Genomic DNA, 24,753 nt, shown 5'->3' with positions numbered 1-24,753 from the left:
ATTGAGAGTGAATTCCCATCGTTGGTTCAAAACGACCAACGCCCAGACATGAAACGCAAAATCAAGTTTATTACATTTAATTTTATTAAATCCCGTTTAATTTTGGTTCTCTTCATTTTTTAAAAGAGAAATTATTTTGTTTTCATTATTAATTAATTTTTATTTAATTACATACTCTTTTTTTTTTTTTTTGTCATACGGAATTATATATATATTTTATTCCAAAGGGTCGATCGTAAATAATAAATTGTAATTATAAATAAAAAATAGAAATTATAAATTTTAATTTGTAAAAATTTAATTACTTGTTTTAGTTATTTTATTTATCAAAAAAAATATCAAATTTACATACAGAAATAGTTAGGAAACAAATACTAAACATAATTGGTGTGATTAATGAAATTAATTATGTTGTTTAAGGTTGTAATTAATTAATTAAGTTGCTGCAACATGATCTTCTTGTCTCTCACCAAGCACCCTGTTCAACACCATGGCCAATCTAACCCCTCCTTGAGTGATGCGTTTCATGACGATGGGCAGCCTTGATTCAAAGTAATCATCTGCCAACACCAACAATTTAATTTCATGGCTTCAGTTATTAGTTAATTAATTTAATTTAATTATTGAAATTTCTTAGTTAATCTAATTAACTTTGTAATTAATGTTATTTTAATCTTTAAAATGGTTTACCTGAGAGAGTTTCACCAGACTTTACTCCTTTATAACCCCATTTGCAAGCTATGTTTATGCTTTCTAGTGCATATCTGCATCAAACATTAACCAACCTCCATTACGTACAAATATATATATATATATATATAAACCAGAAAATTTAATAGCTAAATGATACTTGTAGACTGATGACAACACAATCAACTCTGATAGAAGAAAAAAAAGAGAGAAAAGCTTACTTGTTAGGACAGGAAAGAAGGTCATCACAGTCTCTCCATGATGATACATCATCAGACCATATCCCCTGCTGCATATAGACATGGAAATATATATATATATATATATATACAAACCGTATAACAATTGGTTAAACGTGATCAAAACAGATGAGGGTGAGATATAATTACATCAGTGAAGTTCCTCTCCAAGTCTTGTTGGAGAAGGTCCATATCCTTTTCGTAGTAATCTGCAAGAGCTGTCAGAATGATCTCCCTATCCCACACCTGTAATTTTTCTTTCAAATATTAAGCCATACAAAAAATAAAATTTATCAGACTTGTTTAATTTCCAATTTTCTGACACTCACATGGTGCAGATTAGATTTGTGTCGAAACCAGCGTAGTTCAATGGTGTTTCCACCTTCATCACTTGTGAAACCAACATGCATTGGCTGTCAAAATAAAAATAAAAGTAAAATATAAATAAAAAAAACTCCATTGATGCATTTTTGACTGAAGTCTCAAAGACTGCTGGTTTCTATGAGTTACCTGATGAATATCTCCCATGAAGTGGGACAAGAACAGTAAGGCTTCAGTCATATTATCTATAGAAGATCACCAACATTTACAATGAAGAACCAAGAAAAAATAGAAACCCAGAAAGTTAAATCACATAATCAATCTTACGTCGACGATCAGAGGTTCCTTCTTTGTAATGCAGAAGCTGAGAGGTAAAATTTTGGATAGCACCATCAACGCACATGTTCTTCAGGCCATGAGGATCATGACAGTCTCCTACAATAATTTATATATATAGAAAGTTTCAACCTTTTCACCTCTTGGAAGAAGAAAATAAGAAAAAGAATTTAAAGTTTGTTACTTGAATACTTGTAAGTGCAGGCCTTATCAGGTGTGTCAATGAAATGAAGTGAGCTTGTCCACCGGTATTTATACCAGTGCCGGATTTGGTCTGGCCATGTACAGAGACTGGATAAGTCGCCATTGACATAGTCAGGTAAAAGATTCTGAACTGCATGTGCTGCCTCAGGATCCAACAGTTTCTGTCAATTGAAATTTTAACTGTTAGTTACTGCTTACTGCAGTAAAGCTCATCTGCAAACTCTGGGAGCCAAAAACCACCAAGGAAATTTTTTGATCTAAACTTGATCACGCAGTTTTGAATCCTATACCTCCACATGATGATCGAGATAACCATCTGGCAAAATTTATCAGAAAACATTACCTGTGCAATTCGACATGTGATGATATGACCCTCTTTGCTCCAGCTCAGGGTTTCAGGTACTAGAATGAAAGCTGAAACCAGTAACAGGACAAACTCATACAGAAAAGATTTCCCCATAACTCCAAATCTGCCAATTGTATTAGATTTTCTCTCTGCTAATATACCTTTGAGTCTTTTTCTTCTAAAATATGATAACAGGAAAGAAATACATTGAGCCACTAGAATGAGCCTATTATATATACACACACGCACACACACATATATACACAAGTAATGGAAGAATATCATTGAGTGCAAGTTAGAAATTTCCATTATTTTAAGTATCACCAAGGATTGACCTAAAACACAAGCAAGAGTGGCTAACAGCATCACATCAGCCCTATTTGACCAACAGTTTTTTTTATCTTACTTGTCTTAAAAGTCTCAATTACAAATGAATTAGTTTTATAACAATACTCCACATGGAAAGAAGTCCAAGCAGAATAATATATCTCTTCATGCTTCGTTTGTGATGATCTCTCTTATCTCTTCATTCTTTCTTTATGCTTCAGCAATTTTTTCTTGAGAAGCAAATATCCGGTTTAATGTGGCAGCTAAGCGAATCCCACCTTGTGCAAGCCGTTGCTCCACAATAGGTAACCGAGTAAGGAAGTAATCATCTGCAACAAAAGAAGGGATTAGTTGTAAGGTGATATAGAACAGACATGGCTTCAAGTTATGGGATTTGGGTTGTCCATCATGTTAAACTATTTGACTAGCGAAGATACCTCCCAAAGTACTTCCTGGTGTGGCATTCCTGTAAGCAAACTTGCATGCATAACGGACGCTTTCAGAAGCATACCTACAGTTTATAAGCCCGATCATTTTTTGCAGAGTGAATCACCAGAAGCAGATTTTCATTTCCAGAAATTCCTAAGTTCTACATGAAGTTAAAATTTGTACCATAGTTATGATACAAGCATAGGACCCTGAGTAATTGTGCAAATTGCGGGATACATTTGCTCTCAGAAATATGGAATATATATATATCTAAAATTGCATCTTTATCATCATCAGGATTCAGAATCCATATTTTATTATTTAGTCAGGCAAGTCAAATACCCAACTAATTCTATAACCCCTATCCAATTTCACAAGAAATAGTTTATTGCTGTCCTTATTTAAGCAAATAGAAGATCTTTATGCATATAGCCATTAAAATTTGAATCATCCTTGTTTATACAAATAGCATTTAAGAGTTTAACCTGTGAACATACCTCACCAGCTCATCGCCAAATTTGGCATCTTAATGGCTTTGTGTAACACAAACATATATAGATAAAAAGCGATGGATAAGTTTATGGGCTTACAGATTTGGACAGACTGTTTGATTACGTTCACAATACTCCCAGGATGATTTATCATTGGACCAAGTATCCTACACACAAAAGTCAATAAAAACATCAAATTGTTTTTCACGAGGATCAGCCTACAGATATTCACAAAGTCATGGAACTATGGAGAATGGAAAAAGCAAGTGTTAGACCTCCATTTGCCCCAAGGTAAGGTTCACAAGCATGAAAATTATAACAGTTAAAATAATGAAGTTCTATTAGGAATGTCATTGCCTCTCTGAGATGCTTATCCATGAGTATAAGAAAGGAGATTCATACTGTAATATTCCTTTCAATGGCTTTAATGAATATTGCAAGATCTGAGCCGTAGAATGTCTTCACAGCAGAGTCAATTATCATGTTATCCCATACCTAGAACAGAACACTTTCAATCATGTCTGCACCGACTATTAGAAAAATAAGCCTTAGATCATCAAAAGCATCCAAATAGTATTATTCCCATAAAAAGTTTAAAGCCTGAAGTAACCACAAATTGTACCTATCTTTCAAGTCAAATATTTAATGATATTTGATTTTCCATAATGTTATCGAAGAGAAAAGAAGTATGGAGAGGAAAAGTAAACATTTTTAGGGACTGCACATACTTACATGATGTAGATTGGACTTCCTACGGTACCAATGAACTACTATTGTGTTCCCACCTTCATCACCAGTAAAACCGACATGCAAGGGCTGTCACCAGAAAGAAAAAGAAACTAAGAGGTGATGTATCTTTCCCATTTTTGAGTATAAATGTTACATAAGATAACAGCAGATCAGCACTTAATCCATTCAATCAAGAAGGCAGATATATGATTACAGAGGCCCATCGCCATCAGAGCATGCGGGCACTATAGAAACCAAACTAATTAGAACTGATGGAAATCTCATATTCACAACGTGCAAATAGCATGCAAAACAAAAAAATACTGAAAATATCCAATTTGACTGCGAAGAATTTAGTAGAATTCAAGGTAATGATTGTCCTTCTACAGACCAAAGATTGGCCAATTCAAATCAATGAATTTGTTCTATGCACTCCAACCAGTTGTGTTTCACTTAAGCAATCATGATGTTTGTACGAAATTAAATCAGCTATTAGCCCTCCTCATAGTGCAAATAAGTCAACCAGCGTTCTTGCCAATCAGGCAAGACCCTCAAATCTGGAGATATTTAGATATTTCTAACCACCACCAGACAAGAGTGAGCTGCTCGCTAATGACTACTGAAACTATAGCAAGCCAGCTAATTGTGGCTGTCCTGCGTTTATTAGTCCCCTTCTTTCAACACCAAATATTAAAAAAAGAAAAGAAAAGAAAAGAAAAATTCAATCAGCTACTTGGTTTCAAATTCCTTTCCCATTTTTTATGGGCACATGAAGTGTGTACAAGAGCAGAGTGTTGACCCATGGTCAATTCAATTAATCCCCATTGCGAGGAATAAGTTGAAGGCCACATCAAAAGCCGAATTGGATAATTGGTTTCAAGTTGAAGCTAACACAGTCACCAAATAGCCATATACAGGATTTGAGGCTACACTGGTAACCAAAATAACATTTACCATAACAAAAAAAATGGAGTAATATGATATCCAATCATTCGTTCCTGAAGTATGACAGCAGTATCAAGTGCATACCTGATGAACATCTCCAATAAAGTGTGATAAGAACATAAGTGCCTCCGTTAAATTGTCTGTGAAAGATAAAGTGCCATGCTACCCATAGTTAAGCCATAAGCAAAATTATCATCTTGCAACTGCCACTGTTAAACTCATTGATGCATAGGCTTACATTTTGGTCCTGACTTGGAGTTGCTAAAAGCTGATGAGAGTTGCAGCGTGTAGTTGAAGATTGCTCCAGCTACACATCTATCTTTATGCCCATAATTGTCATGACAATCCCCTGTAAGAAACTCGGAGAACATCATATGACCGATTTTTCTCCTGGAAAATTCAGCTAATTGGCCAAAGAACTTATGAAAACTTACTGCTGTATTCATAGTTACACTTGAAGTCTGGTGTGTCCACATAGTGTAAAGGGCTAGACCAGCGCCAGCGGTAGTTGCGTCTAATCGTATCGGCCCAGGAGCAAACAGATGCAAGATCCCCTTCTGCAGATTCAGGAAGCAAGTCCTTGACTGCAGCTAGACTATTTTGAGTAAGATATACCTAAGAAGCAACAGACCATATGATCAGATACGGCCCTAACATTCTTTATTTCAAATAATTTATTCTCATAAACTTCGCTTTTTCTCTAGTTAGTATTATAACAGTTGAAAGAAAAATCTTCATCAATATGAACCCAGTTTTGGTTTATCTCTTGCATAAAATCATAGGATTTTACTTTTTCAAGGTTGTTAATCCAATAATTTTAAACTAATCAAAAGATGTAAATAGTGCACAAGGAATTTGACAAAGAACTCACCTCTGCTATTTTGCAGATAGTATAGTGGCCATCCTTTCCCCAACCAAAAACTCCATGAACCAATTGCAGAAGAACAAGTACTCTCCCCATCCACAATAACCAACTGCGACCCATAGCTGCCAAAACCCGCAGCTAAACAAATTTAAAACCATTTGGTTGCCGAGAAATTTCCACTGAAAATCGAGTGAAATGAAAACTTTTTAAATGTCTCGAAATCTACTGCTTTCTAACATATTCTCGGCAACCAAACAGATACAAAACCATTTTTACTTCTTTGATACACTATTGCAAGGGATATATGATACGGGTATGCCCAAAAGATTTTTTAGAAAGAACCCAAAACAAAAAACAGAAGAATAAATTAGTGTACCTTCACTTGGAGTAAGAAAGCTCGAATTTTGTCAAGAGAAACTTGTTCTTCCTTCAAGGGATTTATGAAAAAAGTCGTTGACTTCAACACTACTAATCTCACAGAGAAGGAGAATCCTTGTGATTTATTTTCTCAATCAGGTGAATTAGGTAGCTTGCTTTCTAGCTTCCTGTTATTTTCTCCCTTTTTTCTAATTTACTTAATTGTCGGGTAACGTATACGTGGATTTTAAATTACACCCATGTCTTTTTTTAATCATTCACAAAAGAAAATTCCTATTTTATTGGGCCGTTTCTTTGCCTAACTCTACATCACCAATTACGATTATAACGAGGAAAACATTCCATTTCTACACGAAGACACTGAAAACAAGTGCAAGGGAAATGAAGGCAATAGTGATAACAACGCCGGGAGGGCCAGAAGTTCTGCAATTGCAAGAAGTGGATGACCCAGAAGTCAAAGACGATGAAGTCCTGATTAGGGTCCGAGCCACCGCTCTGAACCGGGCCGATACTTTACAGAGGAAGGGCTCGTACGCACCGCCGAAGGGTGCGAGTCCTTATCCGGGTCTGGAATGTTCTGGAACCATTGAGTCTGTCGGGAAGAACGTTTCTCGCTGGAAAGTTGGAGATCAGGTAATTCTAGTTTTTTCCTTCTGTTTTTCTGGAATGAATTTTGATTGAGAATTCGTTCTTAAAATGAATTTTTTATGGCATGGATGTTGATTTTTCATAATTCTGAAAATGGGTCTTGGGTTTTGGTGTTCAATTGGTTGTTTTCATGCATCTTTGAAGAAATGAATAAAAGGTCTTGGTTCTTTGAGGTTTATAATTTACTGGGTCGTGTCTGTGTTGTCAGAGGGGGAGAAAAGTGAAGGTTTTGAAGAGAGTTTAGATTTAAAAAAGATTGGTGCATCAAACTTCTGTGGGTTTTTGGTCAGGTAATGAAGCATGTGATTTGCTTGGCAACCTGAAATGGGGTCTAGACTTCTTTGATCTGTATGTGCATTTAGGAAACAAATGCTTCCACTGGATTATAGACACTATAATTACTGTTGTGGTATGCAAAGCCTTGAGCTTTTTACTTTATTTTCTTCCCCATTTGATACAGGTGTGTGCTCTTCTCAGTGGAGGAGGATATGCAGAGAAAGTGGCAGTTCCTGCCGGACAAGTTCTTCCTATCCCAGATGGTGTTTCCCTGAAGGATGCTGGTGGTTTACCTGAGGTTGCTTGCACTGTTTGGTCCACTGTTTTCATGATGAGTAGACTATCTGCAGGAGAAACATTCTTGGTAACTTCTATCCCATGCTATTTGCTCCAAATCACTTGCTCAATTATTAGAAAATTTCTTTTAGTTTATCATGTTCCAATGCACTTGGAATGACATGGCATGTGGATTCTAGATAATGACATCTCTTTTGGTCTCATTTCCTATCAGGTATGTTTAACTTTTGCATCCAGGTTAAACTGCCTGTTGGAGGTGGAATTGGTATAATGATATATGGCCAGATGATGGAATTACTGCTTAGAATGCTTAAATAGTGGAACTATAATTTTATTATCTCGTTTCATCTTCATAAACACTACTTGATTTGTCTCTGGTGATCTGCGTTGGTTGCTCTCTGTTACGCATGTAATTCATTATTTTTCTTGTTCTTTTGTTCATCATTTGGGATGAGAAACTAGATATAAGTATGATATTAAGACCTAGATGGATCTAAGCTGTAAATTCAACTTCTTTTTTCAGTTGGTCTGTCATGCAGGTGTGTAGTTTCTAATGCTTAGACTACTCCTAATGCAGTAGTTTAATGCGGAAGTCAGAATTAACAATGCAATTCAAAACTCATATAATACTCAATTAGCATCAAAGACTTAAATCCTAAATCTCTCCCTACTTAATCCACAATCAATTTGTTCATAGAAACTAAGATAGTTGGAAAAATAAAAGAAATAGAAAAACACTATAAAAATACCTTAATAAGTTGATCCAATTCCTAACTCGATGAGAAGGATGAAGAACACCTCACTTATTGAATAGACTTTGTAATCTTCTTGCTTTGAACTTGAGTACTTGAATATAATTTTTGAGATTTATTTATATTTGTAGGCTAAGTGAAATAAAACAAAATCTCCTAATTAGTTACAATTGCTTTTCTAGGAAATAATAAGTACCACAATTAAAAAATAATACTAATTAATATATATATATAATCTCCTATCTTGAATTAAAAAAGATCTGTTTCCAATGCTGTTGAGATGTTGCGTTCATGGAAAGATTCTTGAATTAAATATAATATAAATTTGAAATATGAAAAAATTTCTTAAAAATATCTTAATTTAAAGAAAATCTCTTGAAAATATCTAAATTTAAAGAAGATTTCTTAAACATCTCTTAATGTAATGAAAAACTCTTGATTTCTTAGGAAAGCTGAATCTGTTCACGATCTTGTGGATCGTTCCACGATCTCATGAATCCGTCCATTATCTCTTCATATATTTAATATGTCTATTTCGGAAAAATATGATCGAATTCTCTTGGATTATAGGACATTTTAATTGCTGATTTTGGGTGGAAAAAGAAGGAAATAAATATTTCTTACTTGGAGAAAAAAATCCCTTACAGTTTTGGAAAATTTTGGCATGCTTGTCTTGGCTACTTCCCTCATTTGGGATGAGGATGGATGGACGCATTTGTCCTTTGCGAATGGGCTTATTCTTCTTCCCTTGTGGGCTTCTATGTGAATTTGGGTTACATCTTGACCATGGAATCTCATGTAACTTGGTGTGTCTTGCCCTCCCTTTGCACACATCAACTTCACAGACTGATAGCTGTTAGAATTTCAGGTTCATGGGGGTTCTAGTGGAATCGGTACATTTGCTATTCAGATTGCCAAGTGCCAAGGGGCAAAAGTTTTAGTCACGGCAGGTCAATCCACACTTGTGATCGTATGGTTTAAATCTTATTTTCATGTATTCATATTTTAGATGTTGATCACCAGGGAGTGAGGAAAAACTAGCTTTCTGCAAGAATCTTGGAGCTGATGTATGTATCAATTACAAGACCGAAGACTTCATTGCAAGGGTAAAGGAAGAAACTTGTGGGAAAGGTATTTCTTTCTGTACTCTATCAAGAATCCATGCTTTTTCTCTGTATTTAACAAATTCTTATGTTGTTCTTCTCAAATGCTGGCTCGTAACACCCCATGGCAGGTGTTGATGTTATTCTAGACTGTGTTGGAGCAGCCTACTTACAGCAGAACCTTGATAGTTTGAATTTTGATGGAAGGCTATGTATAATTGGCTTCCAAGGGGGAGCAGTTGCAGAAATAAAGCTCAGTAGCTTGCTCCCGAAGAGGCTCACAGTGCAAGGTACTGCAAAAGTTATTCACCTATAGTTGATTTTAGTTTCATGGTATTAGTTTGGTCGAATTGGGTTTCTTTTTTTCTTCATTCTACTGCATTACTGTTCTTTTTCGGAAATTTGACTGCATCACTGAAGGACCTTTTAATTTTCATTCCAGTGTTTAATGATGGAAGAATTCAAGCTGTAGCTGACAAATAGAATAGTTTCTTAGTCATCAAAAGATGATACTTCAAGATAATAGACGTCAAAAATTATAATTTAACTAGTGGAACACTGGTGCTCAACTAACTTAGGAGTGACGAAGTGGGATCTGGATGAATTTCTTGGCAGAAACAGGAATTATTTGACTGTGAACTTGTTTAAGATCCCAGAAAAATCAGACGAAAATAGGAACTGGGGTGGTGGTGTAGTTGGCTAGCGCGTAGATCTCATATCTATTCTGTCAACCTTCAACCTTCCAGGTACTCCTACTTCCAAAAAAAAGAAGTAGAAGAACAGGTCAAGAAAATGTCGGACGCTTCAATCTTCTAACCCAGTCACTCTTTCTATTTCCGTCTAATTTTTCTGGGATTTTAACAGAACAACATAGGAAGAATGCTGGGTTTAGTTTAGTTTGTTCATGTGGTGGTTGTACTTGGCAGGGGCTGCGCTGCGACCAAGAAGTCCAGAAAATAAAGCAATGATTGTGAAAGAAGTGGAAAAGAATGTATGGCCTGCAATAGAAACCGGCAAGGTGAAGCCTATAATCTACAAGGAATTTTCATTATCAGAAGCAGCAGAGGCTCATCGACTGATGGAAAGTAGCACACATATTGGTAAGATACTGCTAGTTTGTGAGCATTTGGTTCGATCACATCATTGATTGTTGGATCCATGGATTACTTTCTGTAATAACCATTTGGATATAATAATACTATCTGTATAAAATGGTGCTAATGGATAATTTGAGAATGTAATAAGTTATCTGCTCATGTTTGATTCAAAGTCAACGAGGATTGGGGAATCATGTGCCATGGGAGCTAACCAAGGAGATGGAGCCATGGGAGGAAGGAGGGAGATTTATTTATTTATTTTATATTTTTAATTTATTATTTATTATTATTTTTATTAAAATATAATTAAAAACAAAATTATTATTATACGATTAAATATTACATAACAAGTGAAATAAAAAAATATTAAATCAATTGATAATATGTGTTAAGTCTGATAAGATATGTAACAAATGTATTAACGATATTAATATAAATCAACATTCATAAATTTTAAAAGTATAAGAACTAAAAGAAGATATATATATATATATATATATGTAAATTCATATTTAAGTTATATTTAAAAAATTCAGAAATTTAACACCGATATCTTTAAGTTACATAATATTTTTTAGTTTTAATTTGTTTAAGGTTTAAGAATTTTTTGAATTTATAACTGCTGATTATAAAAATTCGAAAAAAAAAATTAATAATCATATAAAATAGAATTAGGGTATCAAAGTTTTTACCATTTAAGATTTTGAAATATATAAATTGAAATTATACGTTTTTTAATATTATTTCTATTATTTTAATTTTTAAAATATTATTAGGGTAATAATTTTTTTTATTTAAATTATTAGTTTTTAAAATTTCAAATTTAACTTGTAAAAATATGTTATTTAGGTTATTATATGAAGTTAAATAATTTATTATTTTTTAATATTTACATATTTATAATTAGAATTTTCAAAATATGTAAGTAATTTAAGATATTTTATTTTGTTCAAACAATTTCTTTCTTCGGTTCCACGTGGTCAAAGACTGGTAGCTGCGTATTATGAGCTTGGCGGAAACGTGTCCATTAAATATTCGATAGACTCTTCGATGTAATAAATGAAAACACTATTTCGCCATTAGAGCCCATCACGGTTCACGGTAGACTTCTATTTCTTCTATTTCCATTGCAGAAAGCTACCAAATCTGAGTCGTCCACCGCATCTTCTTCTGCTTTCTTCATCTCTTTCTTCGTCAGGTATACTCTACTCACTTTCTTCTCCATGTTTTGGTTTCCTGTCTGTTGAAAAATAATCCTCGCTTGAGAGACTGTAGTTCATCCATCATCATGAAAAAGGCACTGATTTTCCATGTGGGTACCAGAAATTTTGAGATTTGAATCTAGCTTTCTCATGCCCGAAACAGAGAAAGCTAATTACTTCTCAGTGATCATTTCCCTATTGCTGGGTTTTGGATCAATACAAAATGTGAACTAAATTGAAAAGATACATATATATATATATATATATATATATATATATATACACACACACACACATTCTATAGTCTGTAATTCCTTATTAATACTTTTCATTGTTTTTTAAATTTACTCCTTTTATTTTTCATTTCTTGTTAGGGTAAGGAAGGGGTTGTAGTAGAGGAATTGAGTCAGCTACTTAGTTCTTTACTTCTTTACATCATCACTTTCCTTGTATTTATGCTTACAATGTCATAAAAATGGAGATTTTTTTCCCTTTTTCTTTTTGAGTTCTTAAAGAAAATATGCTGTTTTCCTCTCCCATTGTTGAGTGTTCATTTAGAAATCTAATTATTATGACTTGATGATGTTCATGCCTCTCTGATCTTCTACCTAGTGTTTGATCTTAACACCCAGGTTATTATTTCAAACTACCTTGATATGAGTCTGTGTTTCTGGTGAATTTTCATAAATTTAACAAATTGTATGAAAAAAAAAATACTAGTCTAATCTGATTCTGTTCATGATTCCCGTTTTAACTTTAGCTTTGCATGAATGAAAGCAAAATAGTGGACATCAATAAGTACATTGTCCAGTGTCACGTTATGCAAATATTCTCCTTATATAAGTGTGGTACTTATGGTTTATTCAAAAGTATGAACATGGTATTTCGGAGTGTATAGTCTGATGGGAGATAAACATAAACCTGAAAGGTCCCATAACGCTATTTCCTTCTGCAGGATTTATTAGTCAGGAAGAATGGACATATCTAGTTTGAATCGTGGGCAAATCACGCTGATGGGTGCTTCGGTCTGTGTGATGCTTACAATGCATTTTACAGTGCAGCTCCTATCACAACATCTCTTTTACTGGAAGAATCCAAAAGAGCAGAAAGCTATAGTAATTATTATCCTTATGGCTCCAATCTATGCCATTGACTCTTTTGTCGGTTTAGTGGATGTCAGGGGGAGCAAACCATTTTTCACCTTTTTGGAATCAATTAAGGAATGTTATGAGGCTTTGGTAAGCTCCATGCATTGAGTTATGATGTTAAACTTTTTCATCTTCCTCTTTTTGCTCATTGGATTGGTACCAGATTCTCATATTTGCACTTGCAGGTGATTGCAAAATTTCTGGCACTGATGTATAGTTATTTGAATATATCTATTAGTAAAAATATTGTGCCTGATGAAATCAAAGGAAGAGAAATGCACCATTCATTTCCAATGACTCTATTCCAGGTAGACAGTAGTTTTTTTTCATTGATGTTTCTATTTTCAACCAAAAATGGGCATGTCATAGTGAGGCTTATGGTGTTTAATGCATATTCTTGCTTTGCTATTGTCAGCCTCGCAGTGTCCGACTGAACCACCACACCTTGAAGCTCCTAAAATACTGGACATGGCAATTTGTCGTCATTCGTCCTGTGTGTTCTATCTTGATGATAATATTGCAGATTCTTGGGGCTTATCCATCCTGGTTGAGTTGGACATTTACTATCATTCTCAATATTTCAGTTTCACTGGCCTTATATTCGCTGGTATTATTTTACCATGTGTTTGCAAAGGAGTTAGCACCTCACAACCCTCTCGCAAAGTTCTTGTGCATTAAGGGAATTGTCTTCTTTTGCTTTTGGCAGGTAAACTCTTATCCTACACTGTCCATTATGTAGTCAGTTATTTGTTTCACTTTACCAAGAAGCTTTGCTACATGACAATTGCATTTTATTGCTATGAATGCATTATAGGATGGTTAAAATGTAGAAATTTAACTGTTAAATAGAGTGCAAATGTAACAGCCCCGGAAATTTTAAATGAAATGTATATTAAAAATGTCAATGCGGAAGCGAAGTCAAAATTTGATTAACATCCCTTACACTGAAACCAGAGAAACGTGCTCAAAATATAAAAAATCAAACTAACTAAAAGAGAAATTCGAAAGTAAGCTATGAATATGACTTTGGAGTCTTTAGGCGTCCCCTTCGTCGTCTTCTTGCGGAACAGGCTCGGGAACAATGTCTTCCTGATCTGAAATGATTAAATAAGGAATGAGCTACACTAGCCCAGTAAGGACATCACGATATCTCACCGTCACGGAGATAAAGGTGGGTAGAAAACACAAAAACACCAATGGAGCATAATTTACAACAACTCATTTATCAGTAATAAAACTTTTTACCATTCACTTACCTCGGTGAAATTCATAAAACAATATACGAAAGCAATAACATTATTATCATCATGAAATCATATAAACTGTGTAACATAATACTTATCACGCCCTTGCAATTCAATCATTTCACAATTACTTTTCCTCATTCACCAGCCTACTAGTATCCATGGGGATCCATAGGGGTCCCGCTACCCGTTACCCTTAATACTTGTAATCAGATTTCAGGGCCGTCCCCATACCCCGTCCGGTATGGGCGCCAAAACTGTAAACCTCAATACCCCGTCCGGTATGAGAGTGAAACGGGCCGTCCTCATACCCCGTCCGGTATGGGCGCCAAAACACATAAGATCTTCATACCCCGTCCGGTATGAGAGACTACAGTCCCGGTAGGGTCCCCTACGGACCCGATCCGTCCACCATCTCCCAGAATATCTAGTCAGGCTGAGCACATCATACCATTATCAATCTAAACAACCTTTCATTTTCCTTTTCCTCAATCAGCATCATCAATTCACATTTAAACAAGCAAACAGTAGTTCATGTCAAACAGACAACATACAGCATCGGTATCTCAGTCATCCAACTCATAATCAATAAAATAGTAAAATATGCACACAAACAAAGAAATGAAAACATCGGGTCTCATACTGCATTTAAAACTGTAAAATATGTCAAATAACAGTTAACCAACAAACACACAAGACTCGGGCTCCATTAGCGACCCTAAGCAATTTCACACATTCGTTGATTCAAGAATTACCGTTTTATCATTATTGAACTTTAATACCGTGATAGGAAATAGGGTGTGGGATCTTTACTCGTTTCGGGGTCCAAACACGGCTTCACAGTGCGCCTACAAGCTGTCCCCAATTTTCCCTAAATTTTTCCCGGGGAACTGAAACGCACTACTGGTACTTGCACATGTTCCAAAAAAAATCCCAAATTAGGTCCAGGGCCCCCTTTCGGCCAATATCACAACTTCGGCACGGCGGCTCCGCCATGCTCCGGCGACGGCAGGCGGCTAGGGTTTTTGTGGTCTGGTGTGGGGGTTCTATTTATACCCTTTTGCCTTTTGATCTTAGCCGTCCATTTTGATTTAATCTGGGTCGTCCGTTTTTGATTAAATCTGGCCGTCCGTGTGATTAAATCTGGGCCGTCCGTGTGCGCGATTGATCTGGGCCGTCCGATCGCGCGCACGCGGATTGCCAACGTGGCCCGTCCCCGGTCGACGTGGTTTTGCCACTTGGCAGGTCCTGGTTGGCCAGGACTGCTGATTGAGTCTGCTGACGTGGCTGCTGACGTGGCACGCGTTTTTTTTCTTTTTTTTTTTTTTTTTTTTCCCTCTTTCCGGGCATTACAGCAAAGCCCCCTAAATTAGGAAACTAGGGAAGCTCCTGGGTAAAACGAACAAAACCTTACTCCCACTGTGTAGGAAGTTATGCATTAAGACATGACCTGCATATATATTTAACAATGAAGAGGTGTAGTGGACTCTATGATACTTGTGGAGAGTAGTACTTCTTCAACTTAGAGCTAACTATTGTTGTATTCAAGTGTATATGCTGAACTTATGGGAAAATCACTCACTCACAATTGAATCCATTAGAAAACTTCTGCAGTTTCTTATCTGACTTGAACATAGGTGAATGCTAATTCATTTTTATTAGACCATTAAGAATGTCATTGTCACAAAGACAAAAGGGAGTGATGATTGACGAGACAAGTTGTGATTCATTAAAACTAAATAGTAGGATTTGACCGAGAACTTCCCATCCATAGGAAAGTTTCAAACCGGACTAATTTTCTCTATGCCAACAAGCTCAGCTTTTTCCCAAAGAGGCAGCAAAGCAGAAAACTCATCCACCTTGCAATCTGGTGGTTACGTATGAGGGAATATGCCAAATCCTCTTCCTCCCAATACCCAAAATACACTCCACAATTTTGGCTTCTTTGTGTATGGGGAGAGAAACAATTGGTGGGAAACCAAGACTTCAAAAGTGATACTACACCACACAGACCATTCTCCACAAACTAGTGCTATTAACTTCCCTACTAATCCTGTCGATCAGCCCCTGTCTTGTTTAATTTGTGCTTTGGCCTTTGGTAATTGGCAACAATGCCATGTGAAGGGCTCACAAGCAACCACGTCCTCCTGGTAATTTCTTAGTGCTTAGTACGCCTTTAGGTTCATCCTATCCTTCTATTTGTATGACCCATTTTATTTCTGTGATTTGTCCTTGAATTTTGAGCATATAGACAATCTATTTTGCACTTTAAATACAAATTTCATCCATCGCCATGTACAGGGTGTGGTGCTCAACATACTAGTTGCCGTGGGTGTCATTAAATCTCATCATTTCTGGTTGGACGTGGAGCATCTTGAGCAAGCTTATCAAAATGTCTTAGTGTGTATGGAGATGGTTGTTTTCTCTGTTCTCCAGCAGTATGCATACCCTGTCACTCCTTACACCGGGGACACAGCATCAAAGATGAAAAACAATAAGAAGGATGAATAATGTAACAAGGCTTGAAAACAAAACGATGAGAGACTGCTATGGAGCTCCTAAGGACATCCTATCCTTATTTCTGTGGGTGGATGTATTATTTGATTGTATTGACCAGAATTGTAGGACACTGTAGATGATGAATGTATAAAGACAGATTTGGAACTTCTTTTTGTGCTCGAATTAATCCAATCCTTTTACACTCAAACACGGCCGTTATGTATGGCACAGGGATTGAACTTTACATGTTTCTACCACTAGAAAATTTCAGCTATCAAGCTATGTATGAGTGTTGTAAATTTGTTTCAATGGAGGAAAATTGTTTTCCAGTAGGAAAACCTTCAAATTTGATGGATCTCCAAACTGTTGCAAATGGTCTACTGGGTGTCAACTTTTTCAAGATTTTGTAGACTTTTTCTTTGTATTTAGAAAATGAATTTACATCCAAGAAGGTAGAATGGAATTTCTTATATATATATATATATATATACATGTTCTTGGTTATCCATATAGTTGGTTCTTTAGTCAATTACAAGAAATTTCTTGTTAGTTTTATGGGTTCATCCTCTTAGAATCATAATCTAATTTGAACAAATCTTGCCTTTATAATAAAGTTTGTGGAATATAATGTCTCTCACTATGAAGTTATTCAGTAAATTTTTAATTGAGATTTAATTTAAGGATATGATACCACAATAAATTATTATATTTGTAATTATAATTCATTAATATATTTATTTAAACATATATATAAATTTAACAAATTTCGGTCCAATAATTTTTTTAACTTATAAATCTATTTTAATTTTTCAATGCAGAGTGGATAATATTCACTCCTATACTTAGTATAAGATATTATATTTTAATTAATTAGAACTTTTAAGTGCTTCTCAATAATTATTTAACAAACTAGTTATATATGTTGGGTCTTGGGTTCCATCATGCCTATCGACAAAATCAACTTAAAAGATATACCATGTCCTAATCTTATATATATATATATATATATTGTCAATGGGGATTTCTCAATCAACATAGAAGTGCTTATGACTTGTAGTGTCACTTTCTTCTAATGACCCATTAATAATGGGGTTATGTCATAATATCATGTGGAATTTTCTTGAAGCCAATTTCATCAACACTCAATATCATATGGAATTTTAATTTCATGAAATTGAAACATCCCAAGATCACTAATCTAATGGCCAACCACTAGAGGAAGAAATATAAACAAACAAAGAGATGGATACATATATGTCATATCATAATTTAATTTAAATTTATAGAATAAGAACATTAAAATTCATATATAAATATTTAGTAATGGAAAATACTTTCGTCCAAACACATTTTACTGTAAGGTTTTCACGGAAACAATCACGTTAGTATTGATATAATGTACCGGACCGCATCTTACAGTGTAAATACATATACTCCTTCTCTTCTCTTTTTTCTGCCTATCATTTATTATATCGTCGTTATTTTTGATATTATATAAAATAAAATACAATAATTAAAAATTCAGAAATTTTTAGAACATGGAGATGAACTCACAAGCAATATGAAATTCAGAAATTTTAGGTAATTTATAATTTGTTTAATTATGAATTGATGTAAATTTTATTTAAAATTGAAAAGTTATCTTATTTACAATTTAATGTGAAATTATAACAAGCATATTTATTTATATATATATATTTATTTATTTTAATAGAATTTAAAATTTATTATTTTAATTTTAGCAATTAATTATTATTATTTTAAAGAGTATTTTCAACATTGATTATCCTTCATAAAACAATTTATTTATTTTTTTTAGTTTTCAAATTCACTTCTCCTTTATATTAATTATATATCTTATATATTATAATTATTCCTTACGGATTGAAAATTAAAAAAAAAAAAAAAAACAAATCTTATCACTTCCGGAAGGAAGGATTTTTTATTACTCTGAAAATCAAGACAATTTTGTTTATTTATTTATTATTTATTTTTCATGTTTGGTGGATTTTTCATGAGTTAAAGAGCTAAGAAAAGCATTACAAAATTTTGATAAGCAGTGGAAAAAGAAGAACAAGATTCCCATTTTCTTCTTTATTTTTTTCTGGCCATCCAAACAGAAAGTAAGCAAAGGCCATCCACGTAATGCCAGTGGACTACAGAAGGTTTTGGAAATAATATATAACCTCGGCCACCAGCATGGAAAAGGAGGGAGTGTCCACATTATAGCGTGTGCACACACGAGGCTCCAAAAGAAAAGTCCAAGTAAAAGAACAAAAGGCAAATACTCACACTTTGCCGAATTTCATTCTTGTACCTCTCTTCTATTGTTTTCTCTTCGTTCCTCTTTACGGGCTCAGCGATTCTCAGACAGCAGAAACAGAGAAACGAGAAAGCTTTTCATTTGTTGAGCAGAGCAAGAGAGGTTTTTGACGAGATAGAAAGAGGTTGAAGCATGAACCAGAAAGCCAACGTTTCTAAAGAACTTAATGCTAAACACAGAAAGGTTTCTCTTTTGTCTCTCATTCCCTCTACTTTAATTTTAGTTATTTTCCTTTCCGTTGTGTTTTTTCAATCTATCTTCATTTTTCATTGATTTTTCTCATCTGGGTGTATCACTTTTGGGTCGATAAAATTGAATTCATGCTTATTGTTGCTTAGCTTCTCTATTTGGTTAAAGGTTTTGAATTTTTCATTTTTTCACGTTTGGTCTTTTAGAAAAGAAATCGTTCTTCAAGTTTAACTCCATATAAGATGAGATAAATGTATTGAAACTTCTTGGTTAATGGATTGGTATGTTGATCAATTTTCAGTTGCTTGTTAGTGCTGAATCTATTTTTGTCCTTGTTTTTGTTTCTGGAAATTGTAACCCATATGATTATCATAAAACTCTTTGCAAGTTTTATTCTAATTTCTGGGTACTTGGTTTTATTTATTTAAGAGGCTGAAGATTTAAAAACATTGATTATATCAATCATCTGTCTTATCTTCAGTTGTTTACCAATAAAGGAAACTTGTATGCAGTTCATATTATAGCTGTTGAAGGTGGTTGGTGGGTGATCCCAGGTTGTCTGGTATCAAGGCCCATCTTATGAGTTGTAAGTCAATAATAGAATTTAGTTAAAGCGATAAGGATTTTTTTAATGCATTGATACATTTACAGCTGTCTATTATGGTGGTTGTGTACATATTCTATATAATATCTTGAGGTTTGTAAGTAGTTTTAGTTTCATTATGTATATATATGTTTGAAGATAACTTGTACTTTGCACCTTATCTAAAAAAAAACTAGTACTTTCTACGCTTTACAATTTTTAGAATAGACGATTCCACGACCTGGAATTCTATTGGACTGAGTAGCTTTTTAATCATGGTGAATGGTTTATACTTCAGAGATTTCTGCATAGCTACATGTTTCCTTGCTGTTTTTCATCCAAGAAATATAAAAGTGGAAACCTTGGTTAAGAGGTTGCAGAACATGGCTCAGAAATATAAATAATTCTTGCTTGTTTGATTATCATTCTTGAACAGAGTATGGCCGCATGAAAAACATATATTTGTTGCGATTGATCAGCATCCCTTAATAAATTTTTGCTGCTTTCCTGTTTGCACTGCATTATTTCACCTGCCAATTTTCTTGTGCGAATAAAAGTTCCAGTTAGGATAAGGATTAGAGAGAGATATGTTAAAAGGAGGAACTATTCTAATGAAAAATATAATATGACTAGTAAATCAAAAAATTACTTCTGATTTCTTGAAATATCTCTTTCCCTGGAAAATCTTGTTTAACATGTTCTCCCTGTTTCCAATTCCCCACCCCCCGGGTTTATGGTCATGGAAATGGATGAAATCAATCGGTCAGAGAAATCATATACTTAATGTGTTCTTAATTTTATTTTAATCTTGTGATAACAAACAAATAATGTGTTAATATTGAAAAATCAAATCTGGGCAATCTTTTCTGCAGCAGCTTTTGGTTCTCCCTTATAAGATATACCAACTACAGTAAGTGTTTGCAAGAAAATTTATGATATATGCCTGTACTTTCTCAATTGTCCTTGTCATACCCTTTCTAAACTAGTGACTTATTTCTCAGCACTAGGTTGGGTTTAGGTAAAATGAATTGAAATGAATTTCACCTTAGCTTGTGATATTTTGCACAGATCTTGGAGACCCTCCTTAAATTACCAGAAAATAGAGAATGTGCTGATTGCAAGAGCAAGTAAGTATATAGAAACAATACCAATAAGTTCGCAATTTAGCTATAAAATTGTTACGATAGTTCAGATTATTGAAAGAGAGACAATCAACCATCAATGGTGCAGATAAACTCTATCCTGTTTTATATAGTCTGCGGATTTTCTAACTTGTAATGATGTTTTGTTATGACAGAGCTCCACGATGGGCCAGTGTCAACCTTGGAATCTTCATATGCATGCAATGTTCAGGGATTCACCGAAGCCTTGGAGTACACATATCGAAGGTAGATGGTGTTTTTCATTTTAATGTCGATGTCATCTGAATATGTATAAGTACATCTGGAGTAAACGGATTGAAATTATCTATATGGCATGCTTAGCAAGCTGTGGGATTTTGATACAGGTGAGATCTGCCACTTTAGACACATGGCTTCCTGAGCAGGTTTCATTTATTCAGTGTAAGCACCACTCTTGTGTTTTGTAAGTTTTTCAGTTCTATTGAGAAGTAGGATAATTTATCCAAAAGAATGAACCAAACTCGGAGATGCCCGAGAATGGAGAAACCTTTCCACAAAGTTTTTGACCCAAGATTAAAACCTGTTACTGAAATTAATATTTGATCTACTATTTCTGACAGCCATGGGGAATGATAAATCAAATAGCTTCTGGGAAGCTGAGTTACCTCCTAATTATGACAGAGTTGGAATTGAGAATTTTATCCGGGCAAAGTATGACTAATGGAGGTTTCGGTCTCAAGTAGTAATGTTTGCATAATTTTTACCCAGCATTTTGTCATTATATATTTGCCATCTGCTATACGCTAAAGGGATATTTTCAATTTTTTGTTATCTTGTAGGTATCAAGAGAAGAGATGGATTCCTAGAGATGGAAAATCAAATTCTGCCCTAAAGGTCGAGGAGGGGAAGCCTTCAGTTTACAGACCTGGATCTGTGAATAATGGAGATAGATACACAAACACCATAAATCATGTTCCTGGAGAGAGGAAAGTAGCTCATCAACCTGCGCCTAACAATCTTCCACCAAAAGGTTTCAGCCAAGTCCCAACCAAAGTGTCTCAACAGGTACCAACTAATTACTTAAGCCTTTCTAATGGATCCATGTATCTACTTTGCCTTTTTCTTTAAGACCATTTAGATTGAACTTTTAAAAAAATCAAAACTTTAAGCTAGTTTTGAGGAAAAAGTAAACTATATAAATGGCAAAGATGCATTTTTCTACATAATCTCACACTTTATGTTGAAAACATGAATTTGCAGGTCATACCTGATCCAAAACCACACGAATCTGTGCAGAATTTGGAATCATCAAGAGCTGAAATGAAAAAGGAGCATATCGCTACCCCAGTAGTAAACCCACCTAATGTTGATTACGCGACTGGTCTTTTCAATTTACTTTCTATGGATGATTCTAGAGAAACAAAATTCATGGCTTCCACTGAAGTCAGTTCATCAACCCATTCTCAATGTATGATTCTGTTCAGGGTTGTCATAATATGGTGACTTTATTCGTTGCAAACTTGCAACTGATCTTGATATTATAAAATGCAGCTTCTGAAGCAAAATCATTAGTGGAAATAAGTGATCCCTCAACACCTGCTGAAAGCAATGTGCAGCTTAAGTATGGGATTGAGGATCTATTAACAGATTCTGCATTGGTTATACCATCAGTCACACCTTCTGTTTCAGAAAAACAGCCCAAAGATGCGAAGAATGATATCATGAACCTCTTTGAGAAGGTACGTATTAGAACATTTTTTATATGAAAATTTAAACCGTAAGAAATATGGACAGTTTATTTTGGATTAGAACAAGGCTTATTTTGGTGATTATGATTGGTTAGTTGTAAAGGGTACTCCATGTTCTGCAAGAATACTAACTTAGAGGATATAATCCCAGTTTATAGATTTATAAAAAGGTTCCATTTTATTACTCGTACCCCTACATAACATTAAGTGATATTAGGTTTTTTCGTTAAAAAATGTTAGCTTTTTCCTACTTCAACAGTTTACATGTTTCTTATTATCTTGGTAACGAATTTGTGCAGTCCAGTATGGTGTCTCCATTTTCCGTGCATCAGCAGCAAATTGCCATGCTTTCCCAGCAACAATCCTTCCTTATGTCTGCTGCAAAACAAACTAGCCCTGGATTCCAAACCTCTCCTGTCAACTTGAACCAACTTGGTCCTAATGGTATTTTCATACCAAGACAGAGTTGGGGAAGTACTGGTTATCAAGTTCCTGGAGCAGCAATGTCCATGGCTGATATACAGAAACATAAGCAGGTGAGCCTTGTAAGAGCACGTATCTAGCTTTCTAGTTGTAAAATAGAACAACCTCTTACTTCGTTATTCTCTTCTTGTACCAGATGTTAAGCATCCAACAGACATACCCAAATGGGAATTCTGTAAATATTCAAGCAGCCGGGTAAGAACTGTAATGGATTCAGCAGATTGAGCTAGAATTTCTTAGTTCAAAGTTGCAGCTTTTGCTATGCTAGTTTAGGCTTTAGGAATTGGAATTTCCTAAACCCGAAAATCTAAAGTTACATTTGGTTCGAATGTCAATTCTTTATAATAGAAATAATAATTCAACAGAAAGGAAATAAAAAAATTTGAGTTAAAAATAAAACTTTAATTCCATACCAATTTCATATTCAATTCATGTCGGGTGAATTCATTATCCTTACCTCATCACATTCTTTCTTGCAGCTTCTACGTACCACAGCCAGTAGCTTCGAATAATGGTGTGATGAATATCGGAGCAAGTAGACCTTCTTCAACGCCCCAGCTTTCTTCAGTTCAACTTGGAATTAAAGACTATGATTTTTCATCATTAACACAAGGGATGTTTTTGAATCGGTGAGAGATTAGTACCATGATTTTAATACCTTCACCAGCAATGGCTGCCTGTTTCCCCCATCGGAAACAGAAGACATAGCAACAGTGACCCAAAAAGAAAATAAAAATTAGTGTTGATTTATATCCAAAGGTCATGCTTGGTGATAATGAAAATGGAACTCTCTTTTAGAATTTGAAGGATAGGAGGTACATGAATTTATATTTATTCGAAGATTACATTGTGTACATAAGTTTGCGGAGTGCAGTATAATTGGATTTACACTGTGTATACTTCAGAGTACTCAGAGTATTTAATTTCTTAAAAAGAGGTAAAAAATTACTTGAATCAAAGACCAAATGTGTTTTAAATAATGTCGTTTAGTAATTATTAAGGCGATATGTAATATGTCGAGAGTTTATCAATATAAACACCATATCAATAACATATTAGCACCCACGTCAACAAATTTTTTTTACCGTTCTTCTCTTTATCCGAAAGGGTGATCCTCCTAATGACTAACAAGTTCGTAATTAGTAAAATATTATATTTTACTAACTATTTATCGATAACATGTTAACATTATAAAAGTTGAATATTTGAATTGGAGCGAATATTTTTATATATTCTCGTTAAGATATTATATTATAATTATTATATATAATTTAATTAACAATATATATATTTATATTAAAATAAGAATATTTTATCTCAATTAATGCAACGTGAAGAGAATTTCAAGGAGCTTTTGTTGTGAGGGTTACCCTAATTACTCTTTAAATATATTTATCATATGCTTACACGTTAATCTAACTTGTAAATATATTTTTTTCCTTTATATAATGGACCTATATGTTTAGGTAAACCTAATTTGTATGTAAGATTATTCAAAAAAATATTAATTTTGTTGTAAGATAATTAAATTATTTACAGACGTATAAATATTAATTAATTATTAAAATATATATTTTTTTATTATTGTATTTGGAAAGGGAAGTCATGTAATTTCTCTTTGAAGAACCGGCGAAAGTGGAGACATGCAACAACGTAGGAGGATCGTCTCGTAAGGTTGGTGAAACGTGGCAATTAAGAAAGAAATGGACGGTGGGTTATAACGGCTTTGTCTTTTGACCC

At 34.4% G+C, this 24,753-nt stretch overlaps 5 protein-coding genes across 10 annotated transcripts; 3 read left to right on the top strand and 2 right to left on the bottom strand.

Moving 5' to 3' along the window:
- Nucleotides 1-280: 280 nt before the first annotated feature.
- BFN1 (bifunctional nuclease i) lies at nucleotides 281-2,502 on the bottom strand. Of its 2 annotated transcripts, none has more exons than XM_022046621.2 (9): nucleotides 2,134-2,502; nucleotides 1,771-1,951; nucleotides 1,578-1,685; nucleotides 1,440-1,495; nucleotides 1,259-1,342; nucleotides 1,080-1,175; nucleotides 912-979; nucleotides 691-764; nucleotides 281-560 (listed from the first exon to the last, which is right to left on the bottom strand). In XM_022046621.2, exons 1-9 carry the CDS (start codon nucleotides 2,500-2,502, stop codon nucleotides 436-438), a joined length of 1,161 nt encoding a protein of 386 aa, XP_021902313.1. In that variant the 3' UTR covers nucleotides 281-435. The 2 variants fall into 2 exon arrangements, with proteins under 2 accessions (XP_021902313.1, XP_021902314.1); XM_022046622.2 differs by having other exon boundaries at nucleotides 912-976.
- On the bottom strand, nucleotides 2,421-6,458 carry LOC110817865 (endonuclease 4-like). Of its 2 annotated transcripts, none has more exons than XM_088207724.1 (10): nucleotides 6,299-6,458; nucleotides 5,929-6,044; nucleotides 5,492-5,672; nucleotides 5,296-5,406; nucleotides 5,142-5,197; nucleotides 4,116-4,199; nucleotides 3,786-3,878; nucleotides 3,483-3,550; nucleotides 2,901-2,974; nucleotides 2,421-2,792 (listed from the first exon to the last, which is right to left on the bottom strand). In XM_088207724.1, the coding sequence occupies exons 2-10, from the start codon at nucleotides 6,040-6,042 to the stop codon at nucleotides 2,674-2,676; spliced, it is 900 nt and encodes a 299-aa protein (XP_088063850.1). In that variant the 5' UTR covers nucleotides 6,043-6,044; nucleotides 6,299-6,458; the 3' UTR covers nucleotides 2,421-2,673. The 2 variants fall into 2 exon arrangements, with proteins under 2 accessions (XP_088063850.1, XP_088063851.1); XM_088207725.1 differs by having other exon boundaries at nucleotides 5,929-6,101; nucleotides 6,299-6,456.
- A 72-nt stretch (nucleotides 6,459-6,530) lies between these two features.
- LOC110817905 (oxidoreductase, zinc-binding dehydrogenase family protein) lies at nucleotides 6,531-10,664 on the top strand. Of its 2 annotated transcripts, none has more exons than XM_022046623.2 (6): nucleotides 6,531-6,933; nucleotides 7,409-7,588; nucleotides 9,142-9,223; nucleotides 9,297-9,404; nucleotides 9,508-9,666; nucleotides 10,303-10,664. In XM_022046623.2, the coding sequence occupies exons 1-6, from the start codon at nucleotides 6,682-6,684 to the stop codon at nucleotides 10,521-10,523; spliced, it is 1,002 nt and encodes a 333-aa protein (XP_021902315.1). In that variant the 5' UTR covers nucleotides 6,531-6,681; the 3' UTR covers nucleotides 10,524-10,664. The 2 variants fall into 2 exon arrangements, with proteins under 2 accessions (XP_021902315.1, XP_088063849.1); XM_088207723.1 differs by lacking the exon at nucleotides 10,303-10,664 and adding an exon at nucleotides 9,819-10,048.
- Nucleotides 10,665-11,512: 848 nt separating this feature from the next.
- LOC110817906 (organic solute transporter ostalpha protein (DUF300)) lies at nucleotides 11,513-16,923 on the top strand. Of its 2 annotated transcripts, none has more exons than XM_022046624.2 (5): nucleotides 11,513-11,671; nucleotides 12,631-12,913; nucleotides 13,009-13,131; nucleotides 13,239-13,529; nucleotides 16,369-16,923. In XM_022046624.2, exons 2-5 carry the CDS (start codon nucleotides 12,650-12,652, stop codon nucleotides 16,576-16,578), a joined length of 888 nt encoding a protein of 295 aa, XP_021902316.1. In that variant the 5' UTR covers nucleotides 11,513-11,671; nucleotides 12,631-12,649; the 3' UTR covers nucleotides 16,579-16,923. The 2 variants fall into 2 exon arrangements, with proteins under 2 accessions (XP_021902316.1, XP_088063852.1); XM_088207726.1 differs by having other exon boundaries at nucleotides 11,536-11,785.
- A 1,722-nt stretch (nucleotides 16,924-18,645) lies between these two features.
- On the top strand, nucleotides 18,646-23,910 carry LOC110817948 (ADP-ribosylation factor GTPase-activating protein AGD5-like). 2 transcript variants are annotated; one of them, XM_088208056.1, is made up of 12 exons: nucleotides 18,647-19,072; nucleotides 19,591-19,664; nucleotides 20,730-20,788; nucleotides 20,959-21,049; nucleotides 21,169-21,223; nucleotides 21,403-21,493; nucleotides 21,622-21,847; nucleotides 22,043-22,250; nucleotides 22,334-22,521; nucleotides 22,830-23,066; nucleotides 23,150-23,208; nucleotides 23,493-23,910. In XM_088208056.1, the coding sequence occupies exons 4-12, from the start codon at nucleotides 21,002-21,004 to the stop codon at nucleotides 23,644-23,646; spliced, it is 1,266 nt and encodes a 421-aa protein (XP_088064182.1). In that variant the 5' UTR covers nucleotides 18,647-19,072; nucleotides 19,591-19,664; nucleotides 20,730-20,788; nucleotides 20,959-21,001; the 3' UTR covers nucleotides 23,647-23,910. The 2 variants fall into 2 exon arrangements, with proteins under 2 accessions (XP_021902366.1, XP_088064182.1); XM_022046674.2 differs by lacking the exon at nucleotides 19,591-19,664 and having other exon boundaries at nucleotides 18,646-19,072.
- The last annotated feature ends 843 nt before the right edge of the window (nucleotides 23,911-24,753 follow it).

This window comes from Carica papaya, chromosome 7 (assembly GCF_054855325.1).
Source record: "Carica papaya isolate Zhongbai chromosome 7, ASM5485532v1, whole genome shotgun sequence".
In the NCBI taxonomy this organism is placed as follows: domain Eukaryota; kingdom Viridiplantae; phylum Streptophyta; class Magnoliopsida; order Brassicales; family Caricaceae; genus Carica; species Carica papaya.
Note: the sequence above shows the minus strand (reverse complement) of the source record. Positions and strands in the feature narration are given on the sequence as shown.

Coding starts and splice junctions, on each gene's coding strand:
- BFN1 (XM_022046621.2), bottom strand. CDS start 2,502: ATGCTGTTAGCCACTCTTGCTTGTGTTTTAGGTCAATCCTTGGTGATA. Junction 1,343..1,439: donor TCATGGGAGATATTCATCAG/GTAACTCATAGA, acceptor TTATTTTGACAG/CCAATGCATGTTGGTTTCAC. Junction 561..690: donor GTCTGGTGAAACTCTCTCAG/GTAAACCATTTT, acceptor TGGTGTTGGCAG/ATGATTACTTTGAATCAAGG.
- LOC110817865 (XM_088207724.1), bottom strand. CDS start 6,042: ATGGGTCGCAGTTGGTTATTGTGGATGGGGAGAGTACTTGTTCTTCTG. Junction 4,200..5,141: donor TTATTGGAGATGTTCATCAG/GTATGCACTTGA, acceptor TTCTGGTGACAG/CCCTTGCATGTCGGTTTTAC. Junction 2,975..3,482: donor CAAACAGTCTGTCCAAATCT/GTAAGCCCATAA, acceptor TATAAACTGTAG/GTATGCTTCTGAAAGCGTCC.
- LOC110817905 (XM_022046623.2), top strand. CDS start 6,682: ATGAAGGCAATAGTGATAACAACGCCGGGAGGGCCAGAAGTTCTGCAA. Junction 6,934..7,408: donor GCTGGAAAGTTGGAGATCAG/GTAATTCTAGTT, acceptor CATTTGATACAG/GTGTGTGCTCTTCTCAGTGG. Junction 7,589..9,141: donor CTGCAGGAGAAACATTCTTG/GTAACTTCTATC, acceptor TTAGAATTTCAG/GTTCATGGGGGTTCTAGTGG.
- LOC110817906 (XM_022046624.2), top strand. CDS start 12,650: ATGGACATATCTAGTTTGAATCGTGGGCAAATCACGCTGATGGGTGCT. Junction 12,914..13,008: donor AGGAATGTTATGAGGCTTTG/GTAAGCTCCATG, acceptor TTGCACTTGCAG/GTGATTGCAAAATTTCTGGC. Junction 13,530..16,368: donor TCTTCTTTTGCTTTTGGCAG/GTAAACTCTTAT, acceptor CGCCATGTACAG/GGTGTGGTGCTCAACATACT.
- LOC110817948 (XM_022046674.2), top strand. CDS start 19,022: ATGAACCAGAAAGCCAACGTTTCTAAAGAACTTAATGCTAAACACAGA. Junction 21,050..21,168: donor TTGGAGTACACATATCGAAG/GTAGATGGTGTT, acceptor ATTTTGATACAG/GTGAGATCTGCCACTTTAGA. Junction 23,209..23,492: donor GTAAATATTCAAGCAGCCGG/GTAAGAACTGTA, acceptor TCTTTCTTGCAG/CTTCTACGTACCACAGCCAG.